The sequence below is a fragment of the Chiloscyllium plagiosum genome, chromosome 38 (assembly GCF_004010195.1).
Source record: "Chiloscyllium plagiosum isolate BGI_BamShark_2017 chromosome 38, ASM401019v2, whole genome shotgun sequence".
In the NCBI taxonomy this organism is placed as follows: domain Eukaryota; kingdom Metazoa; phylum Chordata; class Chondrichthyes; order Orectolobiformes; family Hemiscylliidae; genus Chiloscyllium; species Chiloscyllium plagiosum.
The window spans coordinates 16,941,133-16,959,623 of NC_057747.1; the positions used below are offsets into that span (position 1 = coordinate 16,941,133).

The 18,491-nt window shown below is 38.8% G+C and overlaps 1 protein-coding gene across 18 annotated transcripts in view; it reads right to left on the reverse strand.

Annotated features, from left to right (window-relative positions):
- The window catches only part of dlg5a (discs, large homolog 5a (Drosophila)), a 233,889-nt gene that overhangs the window by 40,827 nt on the left and 174,571 nt on the right, over positions 1 to 18,491 (reverse strand). For 6 of the 18 annotated variants that reach the window (XM_043678982.1, XM_043678983.1, XM_043678995.1 and 3 more), the window contains 8 exons: positions 12,772 to 13,797; positions 8,719 to 8,902; positions 6,840 to 6,993; positions 6,275 to 6,388; positions 4,070 to 4,200; positions 3,881 to 3,982; positions 2,135 to 2,291; positions 250 to 327 (listed from right to left, as the gene is read on the reverse strand). In XM_043678982.1, the coding sequence (XP_043534917.1) occupies positions 250 to 327; positions 2,135 to 2,291; positions 3,881 to 3,982; positions 4,070 to 4,200; positions 6,275 to 6,388; positions 6,840 to 6,993; positions 8,719 to 8,902; positions 12,772 to 13,797 (1,946 nt within the window). The remainder of the gene's footprint in view (positions 1 to 249; positions 328 to 2,134; positions 2,292 to 3,880; positions 3,983 to 4,069; positions 4,201 to 6,274; positions 6,389 to 6,839; positions 6,994 to 8,718; positions 8,903 to 12,771; positions 13,798 to 18,491) is intronic. The other 12 variants (XM_043678993.1, XM_043678998.1, XM_043679001.1 and 9 more) reach the window with 9 other exon arrangements.

Sequence of the window (18,491 nt, forward strand, 5' to 3'; positions counted from 1 at the left end):
GGCTTTTGTTCAGAATATCCTTCTGCTGGCTACATAAGTTAAAGTAACTTTTGTTCATTTTTCAGAATTAGCTGCTGTCAGGCAGACAAAAGTGTCTCAAGCAAACACTAACCTTGCATGGGATAAAGTTGCCATGCAAGAGCTTCCACATTAGCAGTAACTGAGAAATGCGAAATGACAGATGAATAAGCAAATCTTGAGAATCGCAAACAGGAAAGCAAAAAGCAAGTTAATTTGTAACAGGCCAACCTCAGGCTCCGTAGTGATGAGAAGCGAGGCCTAGGAGTGAGAGGAATTCTCAGAAAGGACCTATTACGAAATAGGTATCTAAAAAGGGTCAGAATGAAAGAAAAACAGTTGGAGAGATGTTTTCAAAAAGCCTAAAAATGTTATGCTTCAGGAGGTTGAGAGAGAAAGAAGAAAAATATAAAAAGCTGTGATAAATATCAAGTTCTCTCTGATCTACAAATACATTCAATAACTTGATCAACTTGTAAGAGTGTAACTATAGCTTTGGGCCCACAATTTTACTTTTTCCAAATAAACATAAATGTCAAAGTTGCAGTTTAAAAAACACATTATCTATAACTCTATTTCTGGAATGGGTGCAACATTAACAAAATGAAAGTACTTAAACATCGTAAAATACCAAATTTCACATCCTTTATTAGAATTCCTGTTATTAATTGGATTTAAAACATTAGCATTGGAAAGCCAATCAGAACGTTCTGAAATACTATACATAATATAACCATTACAGTGTTCACTGTAGTGATACCTCAAAATGTTTCCTTAACACTGAAGGATCAAATACAACATTCTTGCAATCTAGAAATGCTAATAGGATGATTGCTATTCAGACAGTCCAAATTCAAGTATTTTCACATTAAGCAACAAGCCTAACCATAGCATAATATTTGACTCACTTTTTTGCAATTCCTAAAAAAAAAAGTGTCAATTTGCTATGTAGGGTGCTGGCCTAGTAGGAGATATGAGACAAATTCAAGTATTTTCACATTAAGCAACAAGCCTAACCATAGCATAATATTTGACTCACTTTTTTGCAATTCCTAAAAAAAAAGAGTGTCAATTTGCTATGTAGGGTGCTGGCCTAGTAGGAGATATGAGACATATTATGCCGTGTTACTAAAGGAAGAGTATAACAAAGAAACCAAACAATATTTTTCAAAGGGCAACTGCATGGCTTTGTTGCAATGAAATTTGTATCAGTATTAAGAAATCTAACTAAAACATCAACAAATCAATTCTGCTGACTCTGGACAACACTAAGATGATGGTTGACCAAAAGTGCAATCCATTCATATTCCTTGTATGGAGAACCTGAAAATAAAGTTGGAATAAGAAGTCCCAACCATGTATTTAAAACACAATTCCACAAATATAAATTCCCTCACAATATTGTTCAAAATATTTGGAAGTATAAATGAAAATGTTTTTACAGCCTTTTCTTAAGATTGTGATAAAAGCCATGGCTTTTGAAACCCAGAATTCTTGTTTAAGCGTTTGATTCAAATATAAATGCTGAAAGCGAGAAAGTTCCCAAAGCTTAGATGGAATCACTATTAAGTCAAATATAGGAAAGGCATTTTAAGCCTGCCATACGTTATCTTGTGCTTTGCAAAGACGTGTTTTCTGCTGAAGTCTCATTTTGTCATCTAATGTCGGTAAACTACTCTTGACTCCATTGAATGACTGATTTGTTTTTTAAATATAGTTATGATGTTTGATCCTTCTAGAGCCATGGTGGTGGACTGGACAATGATAAGAAAAAATTAAAGATACAATTGGTTTAATTCAAATTAGCTTAGTTTTTAACTTGCAAATGCTAATGTTAGATTTAGTTGTGAACTCAATTATTCTCCATGAGGTGAATTTGTTAAAAGCGTCTTTGTTTTATCTGAACTACCTTCACATTGAATGGCCTGATTTCCTAAATAACCCATCCAGTTTAATGATTGTCATTGAAAAGAAAGGCCATAATGTTTTATAAAATTCCATTCATGTCACACACAACCCTTTGCTGTCAATGCTGAGTATTTCAGTGAATACTGATTGTAAGCAGGAAATCATATAGTTCAAATCATAACATGCAATAAGTTTACAACATCCATACCTGTCTTTCCTGTATTCTCCTGTTGACACAGGACTAATGGAGATCTTAGTCAGAGAAGAAATTGAACTCTGTGATTGGCTGCTACCAAACGATGTCGTCTCCAGGTTCATTGGTGACTGTGGGGGTGTAATCAAACTGGGGCTGCTACGCTCAGAACCTGATTGTAAATATATCAACATGAAGGTTATTCAGAAATCCTCTTTTTAGAACAACAATTTCTTCTACATTCTCTTCAATAATTCCCTAAAAGGATATTCAATTTAGTATCAAGAACATTGCAAATGCTAAATCAAGCATCTGTGGCAGAATATTCACTCACCGCCTTCAACAGTTCCAATCTTACCAATATTCTAAAAGCATTAGACCTTCTTTTGCGTCAGCTTCCCTGCATGACTTAACAGTCTCTTTTGTGAAATAAAAGGGAAACTAAAGTCTTAATTCTTGATTTTCTGCAAAGAAAAAACATCTGCAGAACCATCTTAAGTTACTAAGCACTGTAATTGACAAGCATATTGACAACTTCGACTGTGCATGTTCTTTTAGAAGTGTCATAGTGCAAGCTAGCATCTAGCAAAACCAATAATCAGCAAATGAATCAACATCTAGCATAGCACAACAGACTCTTCATTGTATATCAGATTTATGAAGTTGGTAGCAATCCAAAGATCTATAGGTAGATGCTTTTCCTTGCACATGCTTTATTACAGTATGATGAGCACCTCAGAAATGGTTAACTCAATACTTTAGTGAGACAAGATTTCAGGTGGAGTAATGGCTCAGAAGACAAAATTTGTATAGCCACACAACTAGATATACATAAAAGTGGAAGTCTCATATTGCACAAATGAGAAAATAAAATGATTGCAAAGTTGGAAAAATCATTCCACTCCTTCCATCCGCTCTCACTTCCATAACATGCTTCTGACGCAGAAACATTAAGAGTTAAACTATCCACACAAAAGACTTGAACACAAGCAAGTATCTGCATCATTATTTCCTAAAAGGACAAATTTAATTATTTTTAATAGATTAAACTGATAAAGCTGAAGGTCATTTAGTGGTGTAATGGCTTTGTGATCATGGTAAACTCATGCGGGATTCAGACAATTGAATAAAAAAGACTGAACAAGGAAATGCATGGAAAAATATCTTCAAGATCACTGAATTCAACTTGCTACAGTTGATAACAATACACTAAGATGATTAAGAATACTTGACACTGGCAAACTCAATCAAAACCAATAATTTATTTCTGGAATATATGCAAATTAAGCTATTAAAATTAATTGACTACAATTGAGTTGTGAAATTCTAAGCCAGAATCCACCCCATACTGTCGTCGAGACATGAGCTGATTTCCAACTATCTACAGTATCATAACTGAAGCAACACCACTTCAGTTAGCTCTTAAACACTTTTAGCAATAGCTGATTTAAAACTTGATCATAATTCAGATAGCAAACTGCCTTGACATCGAACTCAAAATGCATAACTGTAGATCACTATGTCTATAATTTCCCATTACAAACCCCATAAGTATTAAGAAACAACTCCAAATATTACTTAGCTACGATTAAAGAAAATTTCAGACAACCAAAGTTAAATTCATCAGCTGATCAGGCACTACACTTTCGCGTGATGCATGACTCTCCTCCTCCTTCCTCTACTCCAGAGGGCAAAAGGAATTATGGGAGCAAAGTGAACAGAATGCTAGCAACAGTAAAATTGTGTGTTGTGGAAGATTACCTCTGTCAGAGCCTGTAGTCAATCGTGGGTAACGGGTATTTGAAGGGATTCGAATCCGACCACTTTTACTCGGAGCAAAAGCCAAGCTGCTTGATGAACCTGCTGAAAAACCAAAAGGGGTGGCTCAGTGGTCACTGCAAAGATATCAGGTAGTATTGACTAAACAAAAATGAGCAGGTGAAGAATTACCAATACGCGCACTGGCTGGTAGAGACTGTGTTCCATGTGATGTTGTGCTTCTAGAGGACTCCAACAAGTCACTTGAGTGTTTGTGGTCTGGGCCAGTCAGATCCAAGCTATGATGTGTGTGATGTTGTGGGCTAGGAAGTAAAACAATTAAGTTGCATTCAATGCTTTCTAAGTTTTCTTTTAATACCAGCAAGTAAAATTCTCCAACAGAAGTACAAATTCAAAACGTTAATTTAGAATTGAACATATTTTATATTTAACCTTTGTTTTACATCATGGCCAAAACCAATCATCATTCTTTTTCTCCACCGAGTTCCAAAGATAATTTTATTTAATTTTTACAACCAATTCTGTAGTTTTTGAGTTACAGGGCTGACCATATTTTGTCCATAAGATCCACTTCCCTTGAACTTCTTGACTACCTAACTGTCATCAATGGCCGTCAAATTGGTTGACGTTTAATGTTTGTTCCCAAATGTTATAACTCCCATCATTTACTGCTTCAAAAGGAACCACCAATCTCTTCCTATCTCCAACTTCCCTTTTATCTTCAAAACCCGAGAACATTTTTGACATTCAAATTGCACTCAGCTTTGATTATTCAACCCTAAACTAAGTATCTGACTTCATGTGCTGTTCACCATCTCTGTACGCTGTCTTACTTAGCCAATCTTCTGTTCAAATTCTTGTCACTACCCTTTCCATAATCATCTATTTCAATGCTTTCTTCACTGGCCCCACTCCCTTTAGCAGATCCAAAATAGTGAAGGAATGGTGACAGTTCAAGTTGGGAGTGTGTGTGGAGTGAGCAAGGGAATTCGCACGTAGTGGTGTTCCTGTATGTCTGTTGCCCTTCTCCTCCAGGTTTAAAAAAGGCTGTTGAAGGAAGTTTGGAAAATTGCTATTTGAGGTCAATCTTGAATATGGAACACACTTCTGTCATTGTGCATTGATGGTGGACTCAGATGGCATTTAAGGTGCTGAATGGAATGCTAATCAAATGGCCTATTATGTCCTAGATGACAAAAGCAAAATACTGGAGCTGCTGTAAATCTGAAATAACAATATAAAGTCTGACAGAAACTCAGCACGCCTGGAGACAGACACAGAGTTATCGTTTCTCGTATGACTCTTCTTCGGACTGAAAGGAGATGGGAAGTGGTGTTTTAATGCGGATGACAGATGGGGAGGAGCAGCAAGTGGAACAAATTGTGAGCGTGCCCACAGCAAAGGGCAAAGTGAGTTCTAACGGTTGGTAAAGGAAACAGAAATATAAAATGATGTAAATTAGAGTGTGAAATGGAGAAAATGGGTTTGCTCTGCCAAAAGGTTCACATGGGCATAAAATGGTTTATCGAAAATGGCAAACAAGTGGAAGGTCAAGGCCATTCCAACGGACAAAATGAAGGTGTTGTCAAGTCAGTTACCCAGCCTGCAATTGATCTCGCCAGTGTAAAGAAGTCCACATGGTGAGCACAGAATACAGCAGATTGGATTGAAAAAAATTAAACCACTCTTTCTCTTTTGCTCTGGGCACCCTCACAATCTTTTCCACTTGCTCCTCTTCCCCTCAGTCAGCAAAATTAAAACCATCATGCTCCAGCTGTTCAGTTCTGAAGAGCCATACTAACACAAAACATTAACTCTACTTTTCCCTCTAAAATTGCTTCCAGACTTGCTGAGTTTCTCCAGTAGTTTCTGCCTTTATCTATCCTGGATGATGTTGAACTTTTTGAGTATTTTTCAAGTTGCAGTCAGCCTGCAGCATTTGGAGTATATTCCATCACATTTCTACCCTACCTTGGAGATAGGGATAGGCTTTGGAAAGTCAGATGGGGAGTTACTTGACACAGAATTCCTAACCTCTGACCTTCTCTTGTATTCACTGTATTAGCAAGACCAGTTCAATTAAGTTTCAGGTCAAAGGTTAACACTACCACTTCCCCATATGCAACACACTTCTCACAACCTGTCTCTTTTGTCAAGCGTTTGTTCACCTCCCTAACCAGTTTCTCCGAAATTGAGATGCCCAGTAAATATTTGAGCTGTTGTTGCAAGATTAGTGGTGCATCCAATGCAATGTCATTTTAAATGTGTTATTTTAAAAGTTGAAACACGCTGTACGTATTGTGTCACTTTAAAGTTTTCTTGGTAAGTCTGGTTCAGCCAGTCTAAAGTTATAATGAATCTTTCAAGCATTCTCACCTAAAACTGTCAAAGGCATGCACAGATTCTGGAAAGCAAATTGCACTCTGAGGCCTATGCCGGGTCCGTGGAGAACCATTAAAGCTTTCAGTTGGTGAATGGTTTCTTGCCCTACTTTAAATAGGAGGAAAACAAACTGTAAGTGATTTAAAAAGGTTTCCTGATCTGATATATAATACGTGAGCCAGGATTTCTCTCCTAAGAATAGAAATTTGGTACAAACGTTTTTAACTGTTCAGCAAAGGATTTTTACAATAAAAATTCTCAGTTACATATTATTTGGACAAAATGGTTTTAAAATACCTGTTTTAAGCCACTTACATTGAATCAAACCCAAGACTTTGGGCTTTAATCAGTATTAAAATACATATACCTTTAATTAGGAAAGTTCAACTATCTGTACTGCGACGTAGGCAGGTTAAAGTTTATTTTAAAATTGGGTATAGAAATATGCTTTTCAGGTGCTGAAAGATCATTATCAGAGCACTTTTGTTAAATACTCTTTTACAAAAACTTCGAAGTAGACAAGACTCATTGCTAGCCAAATCTAATGGGTAATTAGTACCTATGCTGCTGTTGGGGATAGCACATCTGACTAGCCATGGAAGGATAGTTGCTACTGTGGACCATACGACTCCGAACTGTGAAGAAAGGAACATTTGGATTGCGCAGGACAGCTGTCACAGCTGGACAAGGCACAAAATTTCTCTGTACATTGCCTGTATATGAAAGGTAGAAATTATGTTTAAATGGTCACACGCATTAAACAAACATCTTCATTTGTACAATCTTCAATGAAAAATATGAAACAAACTAAAGTAGCAGAAGTGAACAATGTTCAAGAAAGCTAACGGCTTTTTTCAAGCTGTTATTCAATTAGAAAAATATAATTCCTACACAGATACAGGAAGGCATCCAGTAAAAATTTAATACTTGACTGTCTGTCCATGGAAGATTTAGTTATATAGTACTTATTTAGTTCATATAAAACATCTTTCATGATTTTGAACATCTTTTCCAAATCCCCCTTTCTCCTTCCTACTCCTAGAATTGCCACCTCGAATTGAACTTTAGCTGAGGCCGAACCAGTGATTCATAAAGGCTTATCTTAACATGCTTGTATTTGTACTCCATGTCACTGTTTGTAGAGCCAAACATTTTGAACAACCTTATCCACACAGAGCTGTGGAATCAAAGAGTTGAGTCTGCACTAGTCAAAAACAACCACCTAACTATTCTGATCCAAGACACGCAAGTGTATATCGAGATACTTAAATGTTGAGGGTTTCTGTCTCTACTACCCTGACAGGCAAAGGTCCGGATTCCCACGCCACTCTCTGGCCGAGAAAATGCTTCCTCATGTGCCCTTTAAACCTCCTGGCTCTCACAAATCTATGTCCACGTCACTGATCCCTCCATCAAAAGGAATAGGTTCACCCAGTCTAAGCCCTTCATAATTTTATACGTCTCAATCACATCCCCCTCACCCAGTCTCCTCTGCTCCAAGGAAAATAAGTCTATCCAGTCTCTCCTCATTACTAAAATTCTCCAGCCCAGGCAACATCTCCAACCACTGCAACCTCTCCAGTGCAATCACAACTCTCCTATCACGTAAATTCCAGAACTGCACACAATACACAAGTTGTCGCCTAACTAACATTTTATACAGCTCCAGTATCACCTCTTTGCTCTTAAACTCTCATACCTCGGCAAATAAAGACAAGTTCTTAACCACTTTATCTAACAGTCCCGCTATATTAAGTAACTGGTAGAAATGCATACCAAGGTCCATTTGACCCTTGGTGTTTCTCAGAATCCTGCTGTTCATCACATATTCCCTTGCTTTGTCTGTCCTGCCAAAGCCACCTCACACATATATGGATTGAGTTCCACTTGGACTGCTATTTTCAAAGACTTGTGTATCTCTCTGTCCTCCTCCTCCTTTCAAATTGTACAAATCAGTTTATATTGCCTGTCCGGACTCTTCCTTTCAAAATGCAGCTGCAATAAATTTGTAATGATTGAGATTAACATTTGGAAGCTTTTCTATTTGGTCTCTGTTTTAACTTACTACATATCAACTAGTACAGATGCAACATATACACAATCAGAACTAGTAATATTTAACTTATTTTGCACATTAATTAACTGAAATCAGCTGCATTTTGCATTTATACATTGCTATATTTAATTAGGCCATATGTTGGAATTTTGGCTGGCCAACAACATATTTAGCAGAGTAAATATATTAAGTTAATGACGAACAATAACTCTCAAATGTCCAAAAGCTTTGATGACATTTTAAATCATATTTTAAGAGCAGCTGAAACAAGGATATGATTCAATTGCAAGAATTAAAACATTAGAAAGGGTTAAATCTGTATCTTACTCATATGTTTTACAATATAGCACCAAATGTCCTGAAAATTACTTTATGAACTAACCTGCTGATGGTGGACTATTATAGACTACTGGTACATAGCCACTACTGTGCCTATGTGAGCGTTTTGGTGCGTTTTGGTGCCATTCGTGTAGTTCCAAAGAGAGGCGTTCTTCACTTGAATTGTACTTGAGAATAGGGGAGCAAGATGCATGACTCTCATAGCGCGATTGGGGGTCAATATTTTCCTGCAAATATAAACAGTGCCATTCAAATCATCTGTAGTATACAATTCTTCATGGAAAAACAAGAGGGCTTTCAGATTCTTTTCTGAACTTTCTTCATGTGTTTCCAGCAACTTGTCAGCTTTTCTGCAATAGCACCTTCATTACTTCATACCTCTCGAATCTCTCTAGGTACCACAATGTAATTACCATATTGAAAAGGGAACATACTCCTGTCAATGCTTCTCTTCAACCAAGTATGTGAGCAGAGTTTGCTCAGAATTTCCCTTTTGCTTTATTTCCAAGTCTCTGGACTTTCTTCAACCTCCTGCCCATTCTGGAGCTTAGTATGGTAACAACATTCCTCAAATCTTCCTCAAAATCATTTTCACTATACTTTTGGAACCTCTTCATTTTCAAAAGCACTTCGCAGAGAATTAGAACATAGAACATGACAGTGCAGTATAGGCCCTTTGGCCCTTGATGTTGCACCGACCTGTGGAACCAATCTGAAGCCCATCTAACCTACACTATTCCATTCTCATTCATATGCCTATCCAATGACCATTTAAATGCCCGCAAAGTTGGTGAGTCTACTACTGTTGCAGACAGTGTGTTCCACGCCCCTTGCCTAAATATTTCCTGAGAAGTTTTCTACCTGCAACTTTAGCTAATTCTCACGTTGCATTTTTCCAATTCAATGCAATTAATAATTTGCTTCCTTTAATACAAATCCTGATACCTGTCATTGTACAATAGGTGAACAAAGAATGGCATCATAGCCAGCACAGACATGGTGGGCCAAAAGGCCTATTCTATGTTCTACAAAGACACAGTGAGCGATAAACTTAAAAATTCCAGCTATTTCTCCCTCTCTACATCTGTTCCATTAAAGTACAATTTTTATATTGATTACCTGTGGTATCACTGACCAAACCAGCTGCAAGAATGTATGACATTTATACAGTGTGAAGGAACAAAATTCAAACAAGAAGCAAATGTCAACGATTTTGCTCAACTTCTTGTGCTGCATGTAATGGTGGTTCTGAAAACAAGCTCTCTGGCTGCATTGCAGTTCCCAGTTTACCAGAAGTCTACTTCTAAGGACATTTCCGAGAACTTCCTGAAAAAAAAACTATGATTTAAGAATAAATTACATGTTAACAAGATAATTTGAAAATTTTAAAATACATTCAACATTTGAAATGTATTTGGACAAACACATGGATAAGAAAGATTTAGAAGGATATGAGCCAAGTGCAGGAAAATGGGGTTCGTGTTGATGGCATTTTGGTTGGCACAGACCAGTTTGGGCCAAAGAGCCTGTCTCCGTGCTGTAGAACTCTACGACACTGCTTGCACATGTGAAAGTAGGCACTGTCTCAAAACGTAGACAAATACACTTGAAACCAAGATGCCTTTTCCTAGGAGATGGGGTTGCTATTCCAGGTGGGCTATTTATCTTGTAAAAGAGGTTTGCTTCAGAAATAGGTTATCACTATGCCAGCTTGTAGCATACTTTTGAGTGCAGAAATTGTTCCATGGATGACTGGACACGAATGAATTACCGTTGGGAATATTTTCAGCCTGAGATGCTCACTTTGCACAAATACATTTACTAAATTCAACACATATTCGATTTTCTTTTATTGCAAATGGTAAATCCTTAAATACTTCATTGCAACACGTGCTGACATCAGCAAATGAGCACCATAAGACAAACTTTGTAAACAGGTCAAGTCAACTGCAACGAGTTTAATTCTGTATCCTGAAACATCATTGCCCATAATGCAGTGGTTAACTATACACTCTACAAAGAGCAAAACTTGGGTGCTCAGCTGGAAAAATGTCTACGGCCAGAAAGCTTTATGGGGTTCACCAAATCTTCTGCCACAACTTGGCTGGGTGGCACAGTGGCTCAGTAGTTAGCGCTGCAGCCTCACAACACCAGGGACCGAGGTTCAATTTCACACTCAGAAACTGACAACGTGGAGTTTGCACATTCCTTGTGTGTGGGTTTCCTCCGGGTGCTCTGGTTTCCTTCCACAGTCAAAAGATGTGCAGATTAGGTGGATTGGCCATGCTAAATTGCCCATATTGCCTAGGCATGTGCAGGCTAGATGGGTTAGCCACGAGGAGTGTGGGGTTACAAGGATAGTGTCTGGTTGGGATGCTCTTCAGAAGGTCAATGTTGACTCGATGGGCCAAATGGCCTGCTTCAATATTGCAGGAATTCTATGCATTTCAGCAGATCAAAGTTTAGTTTTCAGTCTACTTCTCCGTTTAGTTGTTTTTCTGCCATAAAATGGGAAGTTTTAGTATATTGCTTAGGACAATGTTTTGCTGCGATGGTTCCTATTGTTAAAACACAGGTCAAACACGTTGCCCCAAGTCTCACTTAAGTACCAAGGATAAACAGCATTGATAGAACTGTATACCAGCAAGGAATCAGCACCCTAAGGAAAGGTGATTGGGGGATAAATTTAGCAAGAGAGATGAATTATTTTACATCCTGGTCAGATGATTAGCCCACTATTTTTTAATGTTCTCTTACAACACTAAATTCAAAATTTTCCTGGTAGCATTGTATTTGTAATGATCAGAAAGATGTAAGCTTCTTTATTTTGACTGGTTTCCACGCCTACTGGGCTAAGTTTCAAAATGACCTAACAAGGCACTGTTGTTGAGATCCTTTTTGTGTTTGCCATATAACATCAGATTGGAATTATCCATACACCATTTGATTACTTCAATTCTGATTCCATGTCCTCCAGTTGCTTCTGTATTTTTTCTGACTAAATTAAGCCAAACAGAGCACCTGGCTCTGGTTGGGAAAATCAATTCAAGAGTTGTCCAGATAGGTAATAGAATGCATTATTTCTCAACACAGATTGTAAACTACGCCTTTTCTCTGATGCGAAACTGGGCCAATTAGCCATGCGATTATGGAGATCCTGGCTGATCAGTGAGATAACTCCATAATCAAGGGTCAGTCTATTACAGGAATTATCCTACAGATAATAAATGCTCTCAAAATTCTGCCCGACAAAAAGTGCCCTTCCATTAATAGGTTTGTCCAATGCAATCAGTAGGCCAAATCTGGATGAGGTTCCTTTGTCTTTATCCATTGATTCTATATTTTAATTTCTCATGTGAATTTTAATTGGTAACATATATCAAGATTACTTACTTAGTTTTGTTAACTCTCTTTTCCCTAGCAATAACAGTAATATATTACCTGCATGCAACTCAATTATATTTCATGATTTGGTAAATTTCATCACATTGATGACGGCTCCACTCTTCTTAACTCTCATGAAGAAGCAGACAATAGTCAGTGCTAGGATTTTTATGGACAACCAATATACAGTAGACTCCCAAGAAGTGTTTTTAGTTCTGCAGCTGTTTAAGGGAGAGTCATGGTTTAACTGTAATCATCACCAACTTCAAAGGACTCTCACCATCAACTCACCTTTACTATGTCAATTATACACATACGCAAGAGTTAAAAGCCTCATATCTGGTGCATGTCCACCAGTAATATGTTGGATAAGACTTTGCACTAATCCACATCCTCATCACACCAGTCAGTCATATTTTATTTCAAAGCATGACAATCAGGCTTCTCTCGAATGGTTGGAGCTTGAGATTTACAAGCAGCTGCCAATCTATAGAAATATCACTCCAAGTCATGACTGTAGTTCTTAGTCTCTGATTGATCTCTGGACATTGATTATCAAGCATCTTCCCACAGGAATTGCCTGAGGACAGCTTTAAAATGATAGTTGTAAATATCATATCTTTAACCCACACCACGTCAATAAAATTACTACCACTCATGATGATCTTAAAAAAAATGACAGAAATTTGTCATTCACAAATCAATTGCTTACCTGAGGGGACGGTCCAGAGATAATCAAGGGAGCAAGTTTGCTTGGTCTTAAAACTGGAGCAGATTTTGGTCGCCGTCTGTTCATAGGTTCCTCCTCAACTCTCTGGTTACCTTCTGATTTCTCAGAAGTCCTTGAAGGTATTAAAGCAGTTCCTTCTAAGTACTGAGCAGGCTGATAGTGGCCAGCCTTCATATCATGAACTTCATATGTTGTCTCTTGTTTTATTCCAAGGGACACAGGGGATTTAGGCCCTGTGGGGCTGGTCGGAGGTGACCTAGTATTTATTGTAGAGTCTGAAGTAGAGCTAGCTTGTTGTTTGTGCTTAAATTTGAATGAATCACTCCTTTTGGGTGGTGTTGGAGGTGTTGAACCAGATTCACTCTTTGATGACTGAAAAGAATGCGTCTGCTTTTGTGTTGGAGAGAGATAATCCATCTTTGGGGGAGTTTGTGGCCTTTTGAAGGTATCTGGATCGAAGATAGGCTTCCTTTGTTTTGGCAGTTTGAATATGGAGAGTTTTCCAGGTTCAGAAGGTGAAACATCCACCATTGTTTTTGGCCAGGTGCCACCACTGTGTTTAGAATTATGCCCATTTTCTGCGCCTGTCTCCACCACCACACAATCCGTAACTGTTGGGTCAAACGTGAAGCGTCTTTTATCATGTTCTGCAATCCCATAACCTTGATCAGGAAATAGCTCTGGGCTGAAAGGGCCAGGTTTGTGGTCTGAAAAATTGTGGCAAGTATGATCAGCTGTCCTATGTGTATTAGACTGCAAAGGACAGCTTGAAAATTGCTTATGTTCACAATATGTGCCACCTTCATGACTGGCTCTATCATTTTTGCTGTCAAGTAAGCTCGAGTCTATAGTGAAAATGTCAGTCTGTGTTGAACTGTTATGTTTCAAGTTTCGGGTATTAGGAACCTGTACTTCCGATTCATGAATCCTACAGTTTCCAGATTTCTCAGATTCCTTTAGTGTTTCAAGTATATTCTGTCCACTCCAAGAGGAACTCTGAGGAACCACCTTCAGAGACAGAAGAAAAGTACACACTTTAAGTAATTCACAAGGCTACTTAACTAGGACCTGTCTTTTGTAGCATGTGCTCAAAAATATTGACTCAACAGTTACGAAGACTGCATCAGATTTTTGTGTAATTAGGTTAAAAATCGAGTGCAGCAAGATGCTTATCATATCAATTGCAAACTTCACAAACATTGCTAGGGATAGATGGCCTAACAAATGGTAATATATCAAGAATGAAATTTTACTATTTCTTAATTTTTCATACAGATCCCAGTGCATATTTTGTGTCCGTGAGTGTTAACACGATATATCCACTGAAAGTGGTGGACAATATGACTGATATTTCTCAACATAATCAAAGGAATTACAGATCCAGGGAATTAAAAAAGCAATATTTAACAATTTTCTCTGAATAGCAGCAGTTGTGTTGAAGGAAATGGCATGAATGAACAATCTGGCAGCTGGAAGAACACAGCAAGCCAGATAGCGCCAGGAGGTGGAGAAGTCAATTTTTTGGGTATTAACTCTCCTTCAGGACTAGATGTGGGGGTAGGGGGAACTACAGATAAAGAGAGGCGAGTAGTGGGGTGGGAAGAGTAGCAGAATAGTGAGGCATTGATAGGTAGACACGGGAAATGGGTACGACCTGGTTGGTCGATGGGACGGATGAATCCAGTCGGTAGCTACAAGGAAGGATCAGTAGGTGGAATGGAAGGGGAGGAAGTGGGGCTGAAAAGGGAGGCGGAGTTGGGATAGAGCTATGCGTTTAACATGATAAATGTTAGCTTTGTAGTATCCATCCAAAACAGTTTGAAAGTTCATCTCCAAATACACGTATAAATGTATTTAGATACTGTGAACCAGAAGAACAAATGGGTGAATTTGCACAGGTATTAAAACCATGTATGCAGGATTAAGGTAATTGCACTTGATCAATCTGCAAAACTTTCACTGAAAACTGCATCTGTCCAAAATAGTTGTACTTAATACATTGCAAATTGAGTCTCTGCAATTGATTTCTATAACAATTTCAAATGTTTAATTGTTAATTGTTTATTAACTTCCATAGAGTGTGTGGAATGAATAGTGGGGATGGTAGTTTGAAATAATGTTATTCAAGTACAAAATTCAAATTGAAGGAATTTCAACTATGCAGTTATCAGAATTACAATCAGTTCCTTTAGTTTTGATGAGGAATTCAGCTTATTTTTGGACAATTTAATGTATTTCTATACAATTTGTCTGTATATGTCTGCAAAGTCTGTCCATCTAACAAATTATGATGGAAATTGAAAAACCGCAGATGCTGGAAATCAGAAATAAAATCAAAAACAGAAATTGCTGGAAAAACTCAACAGGTCTGGCAGCACCTATGGAGAGAAATCAGAGTTAATGTTTTGGGTCCAGTGACTTTTCTTCAGAACTGATGGGACCTAGGAAAAGGTTGATATTTATGCAGAAGATGGGGAGGAGGGAGAGTAAATGAGAGGCGGAGGCAGAGCCCAAAGAGAGAGAAAAACAGATGGACAAACAAGAGAGTAGTTAAAGGTCAGTATGTGGAATGGTTAGTTGCTAATGGGGGCTGTTGGTAGCTGACATTGAGTTGTGTGGGGTAGCTGCCTATGCGATGACAAAAACCTGGTGTTTGGGGGTCGACTAAGGACATGGTCTCAAGCTCTAAAATTGCTGAAGTCAATATTAAATGCAGAAGGCTGCAGAGTTCCGAAATGGAAAACAGAGTGCTATTCTTTTAGCTTGCGCTGAGCTTCCTTGGAGCACTGCAGCAAGCCTGACACAGAGATGTTGGCCACGAAACAGAGTGGTGTGTTTTTGCAGATAGAACATAGGTACTCTGCAAAGAGTCACCCAGTCTGAGCTTCATTTCCGCAATGTAGAGGGAACCACATTGTGAGCAGTGAATAAAGGAGACTAGGTTGAGTGAAGTGCAGGTAAAGAGTTGCTTCACCTGGAAAGTGCGTGCTGTGGAAATGTCACTGGTCCTGAAACATTAACTCTGATTTCTCTCCAGAGCTTTTCCAGCAGTTTCTGTTTCTGTTTTGTACTTTAAACAGATAGATTATCAACCATATTTTCAAATGAGTTCTTCACACGCTGCAAAAGTACAGTTTAACAGTGTAGTTTCTCGGGAAACCACAAACGGAACAAATATGTGGTGTTTCCTCATGTCGTACTGCATGAAGCTACATGGTGATTGCTATTCACTTTGAATTAAAGCAGAACTAAAACTATTGCTCCAATGTCATACACTTTTCAGGGTGGTATCATGATGCTTGCAAGGCATATTCAAAGAACAAAGACAATCTGAAAAGATAGGTACAATATCTTTCTTAAATGTTTTACATTTTCTGCACATCTGGAAGCATTTTCAAGTAGTGCAGATTCAGGATGGGGAGAGTGCCAGATCTGCTGTAACACCAGCACTGTGGGGCTCGGAAAAAGCCTCCGAGCCATTGATAGCTCAGAGTGGGGATAAAGAAAGCCCAAAAGGAATGTGTGCTTAATGCAGGTGAGAACGAGTGGATTTTGGAGAAGCCAGGAGTTGTACTAGATCGGTGAAGCCAGCTGTTGCAGACTAGCTGGAATTGGGCCTGTGAATAGGCAGTGAAGCGCAGTTCGAGGAAAGGCAAGCGAACTACCAGATGTGCTGAGCAAGTCCATGACAGAGCCGCTTTTGAGACAATTCCAAAACTAGGCCCTCAAAAGAGGAGAACTGGAAACACTTGGAGACGACAGAAGTTTCAATGCGATTTAGAGACTTACATAGTCATTAATGCTTGGGAGATTGCTGATAAATTAATTTGGATCTGTCTTGACCACATTTGCTGTTTGATTTACTATGTATGGCATTTGACTACTGTTTGTCTATTACTCATATTGTGTTAATTCTGATTCTTAAGAGTACAAATTGTACATATATTGTAAATTGTATTGCTATTCTAATTTACATTACTGTTCAAGTTTGTATAGTAAACTTTATTTTGTCTTATTCAATATCGAGAAATCTTGTATCTTTATTCCCTCAGTAAGTACTTGGGATCTCTCATTTTGCCTATTTTAAAAAATATACTGGTCTTTGGCCAGACTGCAACATAAAATTGGTGATCTGGTCCGGGATCATAACATTCCTGAAAATGGATTAAATAATCGCTCTATTAAAGGAATCCTAAATGGATGGTCTATTCCCAAAGGTAATATAACAAATAGATAAGAGATCAAGGTTCTCTATTGTTTTCTCTGGAAAACTATTAAACTGAAGGTGTAATCTTGTGATTTAGTCTTGTGACTAGATCACCTTATACTAAAAATGGAAGAAGGGAGAACGTAATGGTTATTGGAGCAGACAACTAAGGTGCTTGTGTTATGGAATTAGATGCCTCCCATTGTGTCTTTCTGCATCTAATTACAAATAACTGATGTGCTAAATGGGCACTTTGGCAGAGGAGATAAATTTGCTTGCGTTTCCTCAGTACAAGGTACTAACAGCATTCCAAAACTAGAAGTAGAGAAGGTTCACGGTGGGCGGCACGGTGGCACAGTGTGGGCGGCACGGTGGCACAGAGTGGGCGGCACGGTGGCACAGAGTGGGCGGCACGGTGGCACAAAGTGGGCGGCACGGTGGCACAAAGTGGTTAGCACTGCTGCCTCACAGCGCCAAAGACCCGGGTTCAATTCCTGCCTCAGGCGACTGACTGTGTGGAGTTTGCACGTTCTCCCCGTGTCTGCGTGGGTTTCCTCCGGGTGCTCCGGTTTCCTCCCACAGTCCAAAGATGTGCAGGTCAGGTGAATTGGCCATGCTAAATTGCCCGTAGTGTTAGGTAAGGGGTAAATGTAGGGGTATGGGTGGGTTGCGCTTCGGCGGGGCGGAGTGGACTTGTTGGGCCGAAGGGCCTGTTTCCACACTAAGTAATATAATCTAATCTAATCTAATCTTCACTCGGTTGATCCTTGGTATGGAGGGATTCTCTTATCAGAAGAGGTTGAGTAGGTTGGGCTTGCACTCATATGAGCTTAGAAAAATGAGAGGAGACAATATTGAAACATCGAACATCCTTAGAGGGTTCAACAGGACAGATGTGGAGAGGTTGTTTCCCCCTTATGGACTGTCTGGAACCATGGGGCATAATCTCAGAGTAAGGGATCACCTATCTAAGGCAGCGATGAGGATGAATTTCTCAGAGAGTAGAGAAACTGTGGAATTCTACACCAAAGAAGGCTGTTGAGTCTGGGTTGTTACATTTTAATCAGTAAGGGAATCGAAGGCAATTGCGTTAAGGCAGAATGGTTCAGTTGAGGATCAACAGATCAGCCATGATCTCATTGAATGGCAGAATTACTTCTAAGTGTAATAGCTCTAATTGACCTTTTTCCTGAATTCATTTTCTGTGCAGATCTACGCTGTAAAGAACCCTTTTTAGGAAATGTGTTCATGGGATGTGGGTGTCATTGGATATGCCAGCATTTATTGCTCATATGTAATTGTCCTTAATAAGGTGGTGGTCAGCCACCCTCTTTAACACTGGCTGTCCATAGCAGGTTAGGTATACCCACATATTCATTATGGCTGTCAAAAATTGTACTTTGTTCAGAGGCTGAGGTGCACTGCATCTTTACTCACTGAAAAAGAGGGGCTATTCAGGCGGTTACAGATGCAAGCTAGTTCCTAGACTTTCAAT